Source organism: Amblyraja radiata, chromosome 18, assembly GCF_010909765.2.
Source record: "Amblyraja radiata isolate CabotCenter1 chromosome 18, sAmbRad1.1.pri, whole genome shotgun sequence".
NCBI classification, from domain to species: domain Eukaryota; kingdom Metazoa; phylum Chordata; class Chondrichthyes; order Rajiformes; family Rajidae; genus Amblyraja; species Amblyraja radiata.
In genome coordinates, this window is record NC_045973.1 from 25,729,237 (window position 1) to 25,742,344 (window position 13,108).

Below are 13,108 nucleotides of genomic sequence, written 5' to 3' on the forward strand. Positions count from 1 at the left end.
GACCAATAGTCCCACCAACATACACACAATAACAAAATTAATAAGCTGCTGGGACAACTCAGCAGGTGTGTGAAATGAAACGCACAATATTTTGTCCATTTGCTCCACAGACCCGCTGAGTTCCTCCATCAATTTGCTCTGTACTTAAGATTCCTGCATCTGCAGCCTTTTGTCGACATAACACCAAAGACTTGGAATAACTGTGTGCCTCAGTGGGTAATGGAGGCAAGTACTTCCACAACATGGAGCACTAGCAAGGTGTAGGCGGTTACAGACCAAGAGTTGGTAAATGGAGTTATTATAGCGAGACATAGGCCGCCTGTTCTCAGAGTCTCACAGCGTGGAAACAGGCCCTTCACCCCAACTTGCCCATGACGACCAAGATGCCCCATCTATACTAGTCCTAACTGCCCGCCCATATCCCTCTAAACCGTTCATATCCATGCACCTGTCCAAATGCCGTTTAAACTTTTGCTACGATACCTGCCTCAACTATCTCCTCTGGCAGCACGTTCCAAATACCCACCACCCTCTGTGTAAGAAAGTTGCCCCTCAGGTTCCTATTAAATCTTTCCCCTCTCACCTTAAACCTTTGTCATTTGGTTCCTGATTCCCGTACTGTGGGTAAAAGACTGTGCATTTACCCAATCTATTCCCCTCATGATCTTATACATGATCACCTCTCAGCCTCCTGCGCTCCAAGAAATAAAGTCCTAGCCTGCCCAACCCCTTCCCATAGCTCAGGCCCGAGAGTCTTGGCAACATCCTCACAGATGTCTGTCTGTAAGTTGATTTTGTCCATTTGCTGGAAAATACATAAAATCACTGTTCACGTTTACCATGCCTCCACTATTGTTCTGAACAACATTAACATGAACATCTATTGACCTCCCCTGCCTAGTTACAATGCTACAGAATCAGGATGTCACTCGCCCAACAGCTGGTTGGGGTAGGTATGAAGTGTCACCTAGATGTTGCATTGTTAAATGGAGGATGGTTGTACAAGTGTCCATATAATCAGTGGCTTGTCAATTTGCAAAGCAACTCTGAGTGACCTCCTGTGGTGAAACCAACAGCCCATGTTCTTAGAAACAGTGGTGTCTGATTACAGCAGAGAGGAAACATGGAAACAGGTTTTTAATCCACGACTGGTTCTTGTTTGAATTGAACAATATTTATGGGAGCCGGATTGTATTTATGGGGTGTTCAAAAGTTTGTAACCCGGGAGAGGGCCTGTCCTGTACTAAAAAACAAAAGAAAAATGCCAGAAGGCAAATCCATTTCTGCATTGACCGAGGCTGTTCCGGGCATGCCGGCATGTACAGCACCAGGAGAGAGAGAGCAACTAAACTTCTCGCTACAAGCCTCTCTTTAATTACTGGAGCCTAATCTTCAAACATTTGCATGAATCAAGTGAGTCATCCTTAGGTTTGTCACAAGCCCATTTGTAAATCTGCAGATACTGGAAATGGAATATAAATAAAATTAAAACCAGGAAAAGTTGGAGATAAAATACATTTCATGCAAAACCTAGATTTGTTTTGTCTTCAACATCAGTCCTGAAGAAAGGCGATTGGCATGAAACGATAGCTCTACCTCTGTCGCCAGGTTAGTTCTCTCAGGGAGTTTCACCGTCGAGGGGGCAACTGCGAGGAGCAGTGGGAGATTTAAAAAGCGGCCGTCAGTGTCTGGGAGTGACTGCTCATTGTGGCAGGTAGGCAGCAGCATGGTGGGAGAGGTTCTTCTCCGAGGTCCAAGTGCTGTGGCCAAATGTTGTGGCTTTGGTGAGGAGTCCGAGCACAGGGTGTTGTGAAAAGGCCCTACGACTCTAAATCTGCTGTTCCTTACCCTGAACCCGTGTCCTTTGATTATGGACACTCTTGGAGCAACGTGGCTGCCCTTTGCACCAGAGTCCTCTCATTAAATGTCTATAATTAAAGGACTTTCGTGCAGACTGCAGTCACGTTGCTCCAAGAGTGAGACCCCAGGCGTCCTAACCAATAGTTTATAACATCGTACCATAGCATCCCTGTGCCTGTGCTCTGGCCTGCTAGCTTCCTGTGCTCTGGCCTAGTATGCTTCCTGTATGCCTTCTTCCTCAACTCAAGTTGCCACTTACAGGGATCGTCGGGTGTGGACCAAGGGCCAGGTGTTCCCCAATGCTCTCTTTGGCCATTCATTGAGGATGTTCCAGCAGTACTAGTCAATAGACAATAGACAATAGGTACAGGAGTAGGCCATTCGGCCCTTCGAGCCAGCACCACCATTCAATGTGATCATGGTTGATCATCCCTAATCAGTACCCCGTTCCTGCCTTCTCCCATATCCCCTGACTCCACTATCTTTAAGAGCCCTATCTAGCTCTCTCTTGAAAGTATCCAGAGAACCGGCCTCCACCCTCTGAGGCAGAGAATTCCACAGACTCACAACTCTCTGTGTGAAGAAGTGTTTCCTCGTCTCCGTTCTAAATAGCTTACCCCTTATTCTTAAACTGTGGCCCCTGGTTCTGGGCTCCCCCAACATCGGGAAAATGTCTCCTGCCTCTAGAGTATCCAAACCCTTAATAATCTTATATGTTTCAATAAGATATCCTCTCATCCTTCTAAACTCCAGAGTATACAAGCCCAGCCTCTCCATTCTCTCAGCATATGACAGTCCTGCCATCCCGGGAATTAACCTGTAAACCTACGCTGCACTCCCTCAATAGCAAGAATGTCCTTCCTCAAATTAGGGGACTGAAACTGCACACAATACTCCAGGTAAGGTCTCACTAGGGCCCTATACAACTGCAGAAGGACCTCTTTGTTCCTATACTAAACTCCTCTTGTAATGAAGGTCAACATGCCATTCGCTTTCTTCACTGCCTGCTGTACCTGCATGCTTACTTTCATTGACTGATGAACAAGGACCCCCCAGATCCCGTTGTACTTCCCCTTTTCCCAACTTGACACCATTTAGATAATAATCTGCCTTCCTGTTTTTGCTGCCAAAGTGGATAATCAAAGTCACATTAAACTGCATCTGCCCACTCACCCAATCTGTCCAAGTCACCCTGCATCCTCATAACATCTTCCTCACAGTTCACACTTCCACCCAGCTTTGTGTCATCTGCAAATTTGCTAATGTTACTTTGAATCCCTTCATCTCAATCATTGATGTATATTGTAAATAGCTGCGGTCCCAGCACCGAGCCTTGCGGTACCCCACTAGTCACTGCCTGCCATTCTGAAAGGGACCGGTTAATCCCTACTCTTTATTTCCTGTCTGCCAACCAATTTTCTACCCATGTCAGCATTCTACCCCCAATACCATGTGCCCTAATATTGCCCACTAATCTCCTATGTAGGACCTTATCAAATGCTTTCTGAAAGTCCAGGTACACTACATCCACTGGCTCTCCCTTGTCCATTTTCCTAGTTATATCCTCAAAAAATTCCAGAAGATTAGTCAAGCATGATTTCCCCTTCGTAAATTCATGCTGATTCAGACCGATCCTGTTACTGCTATCCAAATGTGCTATTATTTCATCTTTTATAATTGACTCCAGCATCTTCCCCACCACCGATGTCAGGCTAACTGGTCCATAATTCCCTGTTTTCTCTTTCCCGCCTTTCTTAAAAAGTGGGATAACATTAGCTACCCTCCAATCCACAGGAACTGATCCTGAATCTATAGAACATTGGAAAATTATCACCAATACATCCACGGTTTCTAGAGCCACTTCTTTAAGTACCTGGGATAGAGACCATTGGGCCCTGGGGATTTGTCAGCATTCAGTCCCAACAGTCTATCCAACACCATTTCCTGCCTAATGTGAAGTACCTGTTCTAACTAGTCCTCCCTAATTAATGCATCAACTAGCAGAATTAAATTCCATCTGCCGCTGCTCTGCCCATTCTACCTTTGAACCAATATGATCCTATGGCTGTCATTATCCTCACCATTAACACCACCACCGATTTTCCTGCCATCTGGAAACTTACGAACCATACCTCCTAGGTTCATATAGAAACATAGAAAATAGGTACACGAGGAGGCCATTTGGCCCTTCGAGCCTGCACTGCCATTCAATGTGATCAGGGCTGATCATCCACAATCAGTAACCCGTGCCTGCCTTCTCCCCATATCCCTTGATTCTGCTATCCCGTAGAGCTCTATCTAACTCTCTTTTAAATTTATCAAGTGATTTGGCCTCCACTGCCCTCTGTGGCAGAGAATCCCACAAACTCACAACTCTCTGAGTGAAAAAGTACCTTCACGTGACAATAAAGTATTCATTCATTTATTCATTCAAAATGTGGTTGAGTCTAGCATCAAAACCACCTGCAATATAATGACCTCAGTGATTCTCATGCAGAAGTCGGTGACAGTTGTGACGATTCAGCCAGGGAACATCAATGATAACAAACAGGAAGATATCTGTGGCTTGAACAGAAGATGTGCTGAATACTGACTCACCCACATCGCTCCGCTGACTGTTCTTATCGTTCGGCAGGCGAGCGTAGGCAGTGTAGTGACCTCCGATCATCCCGCCATAGTGATTGATTACTGCGTACAGATCGTAGACAGGCGGCTGTCGGTCATCCTTCTGACCAATGCAGAACTTACTCAGGTCCAAATTCCTTCAAGGCAAGAGGACTGATAGTAACAAATTATCATTTCTAGTAGTTCTGGTGCACTGTACGATAAATGATCAGACTGGGCACCCAACATCGCACACCCCCAAGAAGCTACAGCACCAGTTAGACACAGTATAGATCCCACTACACTCACCCCTCAAATCATCCTGGGTTAGGCATAGTGAAGCTCCCTCTACACCGTCCCATCACACATGGTCAGGCCAGGCAGAGTAAAGCTTTTGGAACATTACAACATTGTGTGTGTGTGTGTGTGTGTGTGTGTGTTCTTGTTCCGGAAGTACCCCCCCCCCCACCCTTAATGAGTTATGAGACGGTTAACCCACCAACCTTACCCACAATAGCAAATTGCGACATCCCTCAGAGCTGGAAGTGACTTCATTATTACTAGAGCCAGCAGGCCCACTGTGCTTTCTGACTCTACAGTGAAACACCATTTCTTCACCTGCGATACATACCTGATGGGAAACTCAACCATATCATTGATCTTATCTCTCCAGATAAAATTGCGAAAGGAAAAGCGTTTCAGTTGAATGATGAGTACATTGGGGAGCCACCATAACATCAGCTGCTTGGATGCCTCCCTGTGCTGTTTACATTTAGGGCAGTACCTGTCACAGATCAGAGATAGCGTCAGACCAGGTGTTCCACAAGCCATACCAAGTCTCACTCCACTTTGCGCCTTGTGCCCAAAACACCAAATTGTGTAGTTGGGGCAAGCAATGGCAGAGTGCTATTATCACCGGATTAATAATCTAGATACCGAGGGCAAAGTCCCACCACAGCAGATAATGATCAATTCCAACTTAAATTCTGCAATTTAAAAACTTCTCATGCCGATTGTTTTAAGGCAGTAGTGGCACAGTTGGTAAAGCTGCTGCCTCACAGCACACAAGACCATGGTTTGATTCTGACCTCGGGTGCTGTCTTTGTGTGGAGTTTGCACGTTCTCCCTGTGACCATGTGGGTGCCCCGGTTTCCTCCCACATCCCAAAGACCTGCAAGTTAATTGATCTCGGTAGTTTGCCATGTGTAGGGAGTGGATGAGAAAGTGGGATAACATAGAACGTGCGATCGATGAGTCGAAGGACTTTTCCCCGGCTACATCTTTCAATCTTCAATTGACCTGACACCCAACACAAAGTGCTGTTCTTTACGTATGAGCCTTGATAGATAAAGGTCTACCCTGACGTCTTGTCCATCATCGCCCAACTCGACGTATTAATAATAGTGCATTGATTCTAGGAGAATACAGTTAAAAGGTTTTCTAAAAATAAATTCTTAACCTAGACATAAATGTAGATGGGTTGATGATTAAGTTTGCTGATGACCAAAATTGGAGGAGTTGCAGACAGTCAGGGAAGCTGTCAGAAGATACAGTGGGATATAGATCAGTTGCAAAAATGGGTAGAGAAATGGCAGATGGAGTTTAACCCGAGGAAGTGTGAAGTGTTGCACCTAGGGAGGCTGAATGTAAGGAGGGAGTACACTGTTCATGGCAAACTGTTATGAGCATTGATATGCAGAGGGATGTTGGCAACACAAGTATATAGGGTGGTAAAGAAAGCAGATGACAGAGGGTTTCAGCTGCAGGGGCAGGTTGGTTAGACTTGGGATGATTTCTCTGGAAGGGAGATCGAGAGGCGACTTGATAGAAGTATATAAAATGAGAGGCATAGATAGGGTAGACAGTCAGAACCTTTCCCCCCTGTACTGTTCTAGGTTAACATTGGTGACATGGCCAAGGCTGATGTTCAGCCAGCTGAGGCTGCATGTTTGGCTGTCGTTACTAACGACACTGCAATATACCCGGGAGGATTGAGTTGATTTTGAAGTGAGTAACGGAGCATTGATCAAGTTGCCCGTTTACCCCAGGCACTGTTCTTACTTTGCACTTATTCTGGACACTGCCAGGTATCCCATCCCTGGGCTGTGTAAAAGGGAAAGATTCAAACCAGAATTCATGATCTCTATCCAGGGACATTTGTAATAAGCTTCAGATTTAGTGCAGAAGGAAGAAAAGAGGAAATTATCCAGGTTATTTAAGTCTTCAGGAGTACATCAAATGCTTTATTTTAAAATACTCCTGGCTAAGGTTGCTGTATTAGGAAATGCAGACTACAAGCCACACATGTGAAGCTCCCACAAACAACACAGATAATTATCAAATAGTCAGCTTAAAGAGTTAATGAACAAGGGATAAATCCTAGCCAAGGTATTGGGTAAATCTCTCCAATGTATTGATGAAATCTGAAAGAAGAGGTAGGGAACAAGTCACATCTCACTCAAAGTCAGCATTAACAATAGAGCAGTGTTTCTTCAGCACTTCTTTACAGAATTAGTTTGAGTTAAGTGGACTCAAAACATTATTTCGTTTGGCTCAATGAAGAGGGACATTTACTCTCTTTAGCAGGCTAACAATGGCAATCAAGGCTCAGACGTAAAGAGTAGCATTTAGTGTTGAGAGAGTGATGTAGTTTATAGCTATGGATCACAAAACAGTACAGCACAAGAATAGGCACTTTGGCTCACAGCATCTGTGTCGAATATAATGCCAAGACCATCACTTACCTACCTGCATTTAACAAATATCCTCCATTTCCTGTACACCCGTCTGCCTATTTAAAAGCCTTTTCAATGGCACTAACGGATCTGCTTCAATCACCACCCCTGGCAGCACGTTCCAGGCACTCATCACACTCTTGTGCCCACACATCTCCTTTAAACTTTGACCCTCTCCCTTTAAACCTCTAGCATTTGATTGTCCCATCCCGAGAAAAAGATTGTAACTGGCTACCCCATCTATGCCTTTCGTAATGTTATGTACTTTTATCAGTTCTCCCCACAACCTCTGGCGTTCCAGATAAAACAATCCAAGTCTGTTCAACCTGTCCCTGTAGCTGCGTTACCCACTAATCTAGGCATCATCTTGGTGAACCTCCTCTGTACAATCAAGGGAAACAGGAAGAAAAAAACAACTAGAATGGAGTGACATACAACCTATTTGACCTGGATGATGTCTTACCAAGCTTCCTCAGGTGCCAGCACCTCAGGTTTAGTGAAGAGGTTCAGACATTGCTCCAGTGTGAAATAGCCAGCTTTGGCTGCCTCGTTGGCTGAACTAGGATCTTCAACATACTCCAGCTCCTTCGACTCCACTAACACATACTCCTTCTGTCGCTCATTGTTCTTCCACACCATCGCTAAAGAGGCATTATCTGGAAGCTCCAACGGAGCATCACCTGTGCAGAGGGGAAATCAGAGTCATTCGTGGGTCATTGTCTGATCACCAGTAAGTATTAAATGTTAAAGATTACACTGTACACAATAGATAGTAGTCACAAAATGCTGGAATAACTCAGCCGGTCTGGCAGTATCTCTGGAGAAAAAGAATAGGTGATGTTTCAGGTCGTGACACTTCTGCCTGACCTGCTGAGTTACTCCAGCATTTTGAGTCTATCTTTGGAGTAAACCAGCATTCCTTCTTACACACTGTACATAATGCTGTGTTCATACACTGAAGGAGACTTTTTTCATTATAGCCTACTGTTCTCGCCAAAGATGGTTGAGGGAACACTGGGTAAAATCTCCCTGCACAGGGCTCCACTAGTTGAGCACTCTCACCAGCACCGGCACCCACCACTTCCTGCCCCAGTGGTGTAATAATAATTATGAGAATAATTCAGGTTGAGATTTATTATTGTCCCGTGCACAGAGTTACAGTGAAAAGCTGTGCTGTCCAAACAGATCAGATAATACTAGACATAAATACAATCAAGTCAAACTCAAGTACAATAGATAAAGCAACGGGGAAGAATGCAAAACAACGTTCTGGGGTTTGACAGGGCATATGTAGAGAGGATGCCCCCCCCCCCCCCCCCCCCCCCCCCCACCCCCTCGTGGAGCGATATAGAACGAGCGGGACATAGAAGATAGATACTACATGCTGGAGTAACTCAGTGGATCAGGCAGCATCGCTGGAGAAAAGGAATAGGTGACATTCTGGTTGAGACGCTTCTTCAGACCCAGACTTCTTCAGAGTGTAACAGTTTCAGAATGAAAACTTCCATTACTGTGGAAATGAGGAGGAATTTGTTCGTTCCTACTGTTTGGCTCCGAGCTTTCAGCATTTTAGGTTTAGAGGGATATAGGTCAAACATGTGCAAATGGGACTAGCTTAGATGGGGCATCTTGGTTGGCATGGACGTGTTGTATGACTTTATGACACAGTTTTCTGTTATAATTTCAGATTTCCAGCACTTGCAGTTTTTGATTTTCTTCTGCAACAAAGGCTCTTTGACTTCAGGTTTTACACACCCCCTGTTCACCCCTTCCCTCCCACTCCTTGCCATTCGTCACGCATCTTGAATTGCTATGCGCAATATTGTCCAATAGTCACAGGCATAACTTTAAGGTGGGAGGGACAAAGTATTACAGAGATATGTGGAGTAAGTTTTTTTTTTAAACCACACAGTGGTGATTGCCTGGAGCGTGTTGCCAGGGATGGTGGTGGAGTCAGATACGAAAGTGGCGTTTTAGAGACTTTTAGATAAACAAGTGAACATGCAGGGAATGAAGGGAAATGGATCACGTGCAGGCAGAGAAGACGTGTTTAACTCGGCTCCATGATCAGCACAGCCATGATGGGCCAAAGGTCCTGTTGTTATACTGTGCTGTTCTATGTCAATAGAGTCAGAGTCATGCAGCATGAAAACAGCCTCTTCAACCCAACTTGCCCACGCCAACCAAGATGCTCTTTCTATGCTATTCAAACCTGCCCTTTTTTTTGGCCCATATCCCTCTAAATCTTTCCCATCTATGTACTTATCCAAATGTCCTTTAATTGTGGTTATTGTACCTGCTTCAACTACCTCCTCTGGCAGCTCATTCGATATATACACACCACCCTCTGTGTGAACATTTTGCCTGCTCAGGTTCCTTTTAAATCTTTCTCCTCTCACCATAAATCTATGTCCTCTAGTTCGTGATTCCCCGACGTTACTCAGCAGGGACAATACTTCAAACAAGTACTCGGGTGTAACTGCTACAATCACGCAAATCAGGCAAATGCTGGATCTTTGGACAATTTGATATGGAGGCTTCACGGATTACGGAAGACCTGACTTACAGACTTCACAAATGTTTGAGAGAATTTGTGGAAATAATTTTTCAAAATAGGAAAGTTTCAGCTGACATCTAGAGCAGCGGATGCAATAGATGAAGTTGGAGGAGACGCAGGTGAACCTCTGTTGCACCTGGAACGACTGCTTGAGTCCTTGAATGCTTGGGTCCTTGAATGTAGTCGAGGGGGGTGTTTGTTGTACAAATGCAAACATCTTCAAGAGTTTCGGAAATAGGGATAGCAGCTAGTTAATTTAAAAGACAACCAATCTTCAAAATAAGAACTGTTCACATATAACCTCCCCTCAGTAATCAAACATACACCACTATGATGGATGCTGCTGCTATTCCACAGGGGCCAATCGCCACGTATAGCCCTCTGGCTTTACATTTCACTCCTCTTACACCTTACACCCATCTGTCAATCACCCTCTCCAACCCCTCACCTGTATCTATCACTTGCCAGGCTTTGTCTCACGCTTACCTTTTTTCCGGCTTCCTCTCCCCCCCCCACACCCACTACAAGCAGTCTGAAGAGGTGACCCGACCCGAAAGGTCATCTGTTCATTCCCTCCACATATGTGGCCTGACCTGCTAAGTTACTCCAGCACTTTGTGTTTTGCTCAAGCCTCCTGCATCTGCAATTTCATGTTTAGTTTGGGACACGTTCAATAACTACATTTAAAGGACATTTGGACAGGTATATGGTCAAATAGGTCTAGCTTAGATAGTGCATCTTGATTGGCATTGATGAGTTGGGCCGAAGGGCCTGTTTCTGTGCTGTAGAACTATTTTGTATACAGTATTGTAAATTCTTACACAGAAGTTTGAGAGGGTGAGGTGGGAGGACAGAATGTAAAAGTTCGTCATTTCTTTTCTACCGAATCTTCACATCACATTTAATAAAGCAAATAGCTGACTTGAAATGTTTTGTTTAAATTGAATGAAACAGGGTGTCAGAAACAGAGCACTTGGGTTGATGGCTGACATGTCCTCAGTGTGTAACAGGAGGCCAGCTTTGTGGAAAGCCATACAAAACCCATCTACCGTGTCTGGCAGAGGAGCTGCAACAGCTGCCACTGACAGTCCACATGCCTTCCGTAGTCTAACCGGTGACCGCTCTCAGTGGCAAACCCCCCCATGCATCAGTGTTACAAGCTGCTAGACAACGAGGATTCATGGAGGCGACCTCTTCAGGGTCTATGGAAAACAAAAGGGAAATTAATTTTCACAGCAGGTACTAGGACGAGGGAGCAGAGGAAAGTTAATAGAGAACTGAAGAGGTAAGTGCATTTGGAAGGAGACAATATATGGTTGGTGTGTATTGTGTATTGTATTGTATTGTATTGTATTGTTAGCGGGCCTGTTACGCTGCAGCCAGTAAGATTTTCATTGTTCTCCTGTCGGCACAATTAAACTCACGACTCTGGCAGGGTGCGCTTTCAGGCAATGTATCTGGAAGGATTATGAAGGGACTGGATTAAACTAGACTGCTCAGAATGACCAAGGTTCCCAAAATAGCTACAGTTGCTCTATATTTCAACCTAGCTTTGTACAGCAGCTGGCCAGAGAGATAAAATTCCACACACACATTAACAAACAGCCACATCTGGAAGTTCCACAAATAGGCTGTGGGCCGAGGAGCTTTTTCGTTCAGGTTCGTGACCCAACTCACGGAACTACCTGAATTTTTTAACATATTGTGTAAAAATATTATATAAATCATACCTGAAACTCGTCAAGAACAAAACCTGCGCATATTGTTTAAATATGACAAATACTTCCAATTTTCCGAATAGCAATTGTCCAATCGATGCACGTTTGACATGGACGCAAATTGACCAATCCCGCGCTTTGCTTTATGGTCGCTAGGCAGCGAGGACACTGGGATCATGGCTGCCTCCTCATTACATCAATAGCAATAGCGAGGTGTCCAAGGATAACGGTAATGCTAACCTTGTTGATCATTTTGTTTTTCAATTGAATTATCTTTATAAAGTTATGATGTGAACTTAAATAAAAATGATAAATAACAAAAGTGCAGCTAGGGTTAGGATTAGGGTCAGTCAGGGTTGTCGGTAGGCCGATGGATGCTGTGGCCGATCGGTCGGGCAGTCGGTCCGCCGGTAGATGGTGAGAGTGGTCGGACGGCAGGTGAGTGCTGCGAGGGGTCGGTCGGGCTGTCGGTAGGCCGGTGTTGCAGCGAGCGGGCAGACTGATGGAGCCGGCACTATGGGGGTGCTGAAGGCGGCCCGGGCGGAGTGCAGGTCAGTGCCACCATCATCACCACCACGATCCAGAAGGGCATGCTGGGTTAGGGTTAGTAAAGGGTTAAGCATTTTCCTCTCAGTGGAAGATGCCTTAGCCTTCCCCCAGCCTGGTACTGCCCCAGTCCCACTATGGCCGTGACCCCCACTCTGCACACTGGCAGTCAGTGGGGTTCAGTAAACGGGGGAACCCAGAAGAACTGCTCTCACCCATTAATTAGGCTGGTTCAGGAGCCGGACCTCTGTGGCAGTCTTATTCAAAAAACACACACACTTATATTGCAGCTTTTGGCACTGGCGAGTTACGACTTCCTTCTCAATTATTTTTTATCTAAATCTATGCAAAATTTCATGTAGTTCCGAGACACGGGTCACAAAAGTTCATTTCTAGACACATTTTTGAAGCTCGGCCCACAGCCTAAAAAGGGGCGTATCCCCACTGTTCACATCACCTTTATCTTCCATTTTCTGCTCTTTGTTTGATGGGTCAATGAGTTTGATGTAAAATTGGGGAGTGTGGAAACGCACAGATGCAGATGGCTGCTGGTAACCAGGGACTGCGGCTGTGGAGAGAGGACACGGGGAATCACAAGGTGCAAAAACAAGGACAAAGGTTACAGAAAGTAGTCGGCTGAGCCCGGTCCATCACAGATACTACCTCCCCACCATCAAAGGGATCCACAGGAGGCACTGTCCCAGAAAGGCAGCCAGCATCAAAGACCCACAACACCCTGGCCACACTCTCACCTCGCTGCAACCATCGGGAACAAGGCCTGAAAACCGGGACCTCCAGGTTCTAGAACAGGTTCTACACACGACACAACACTGTGATCTTCTGTGGACAGTGTCTTTGGTTGCACTACAGACTTTAGTTATGGTTAACTAGTAATACCATTATTAATTTATTGTACTATTGATTTCTATATATTTATCTGTGTGTTATTGTGCTAACAGGCCTGTTATATTACAGCAAGTAAGAATTTCATTGTCCCATTGCCGATACAGATGACAATTAAACACTCTCGACTCTTGCCTCTCCTCCTCACTCACCCTGTTATCACGTATTCCAGCTCCAACCCACAG

At 45.2% G+C, this 13,108-nt stretch overlaps 1 protein-coding gene across 3 annotated transcripts in view; it reads right to left on the minus strand.

Moving 5' to 3' along the window:
* Positions 1 to 13,108, minus strand: part of usp19 (ubiquitin specific peptidase 19) — a 90,678-nt gene that overhangs the window by 12,920 nt on the left and 64,650 nt on the right. For all 3 annotated transcript variants that reach the window (XM_033036937.1, XM_033036936.1, XM_033036935.1), the window contains exons 20-23: positions 12,478 to 12,588; positions 7,663 to 7,879; positions 5,096 to 5,248; positions 4,459 to 4,622 (exon numbers count right to left, since the gene is read on the minus strand). In XM_033036937.1, coding sequence (XP_032892828.1) covers positions 4,459 to 4,622; positions 5,096 to 5,248; positions 7,663 to 7,879; positions 12,478 to 12,588 — 645 coding nt within the window. The remainder of the gene's footprint in view (positions 1 to 4,458; positions 4,623 to 5,095; positions 5,249 to 7,662; positions 7,880 to 12,477; positions 12,589 to 13,108) is intronic.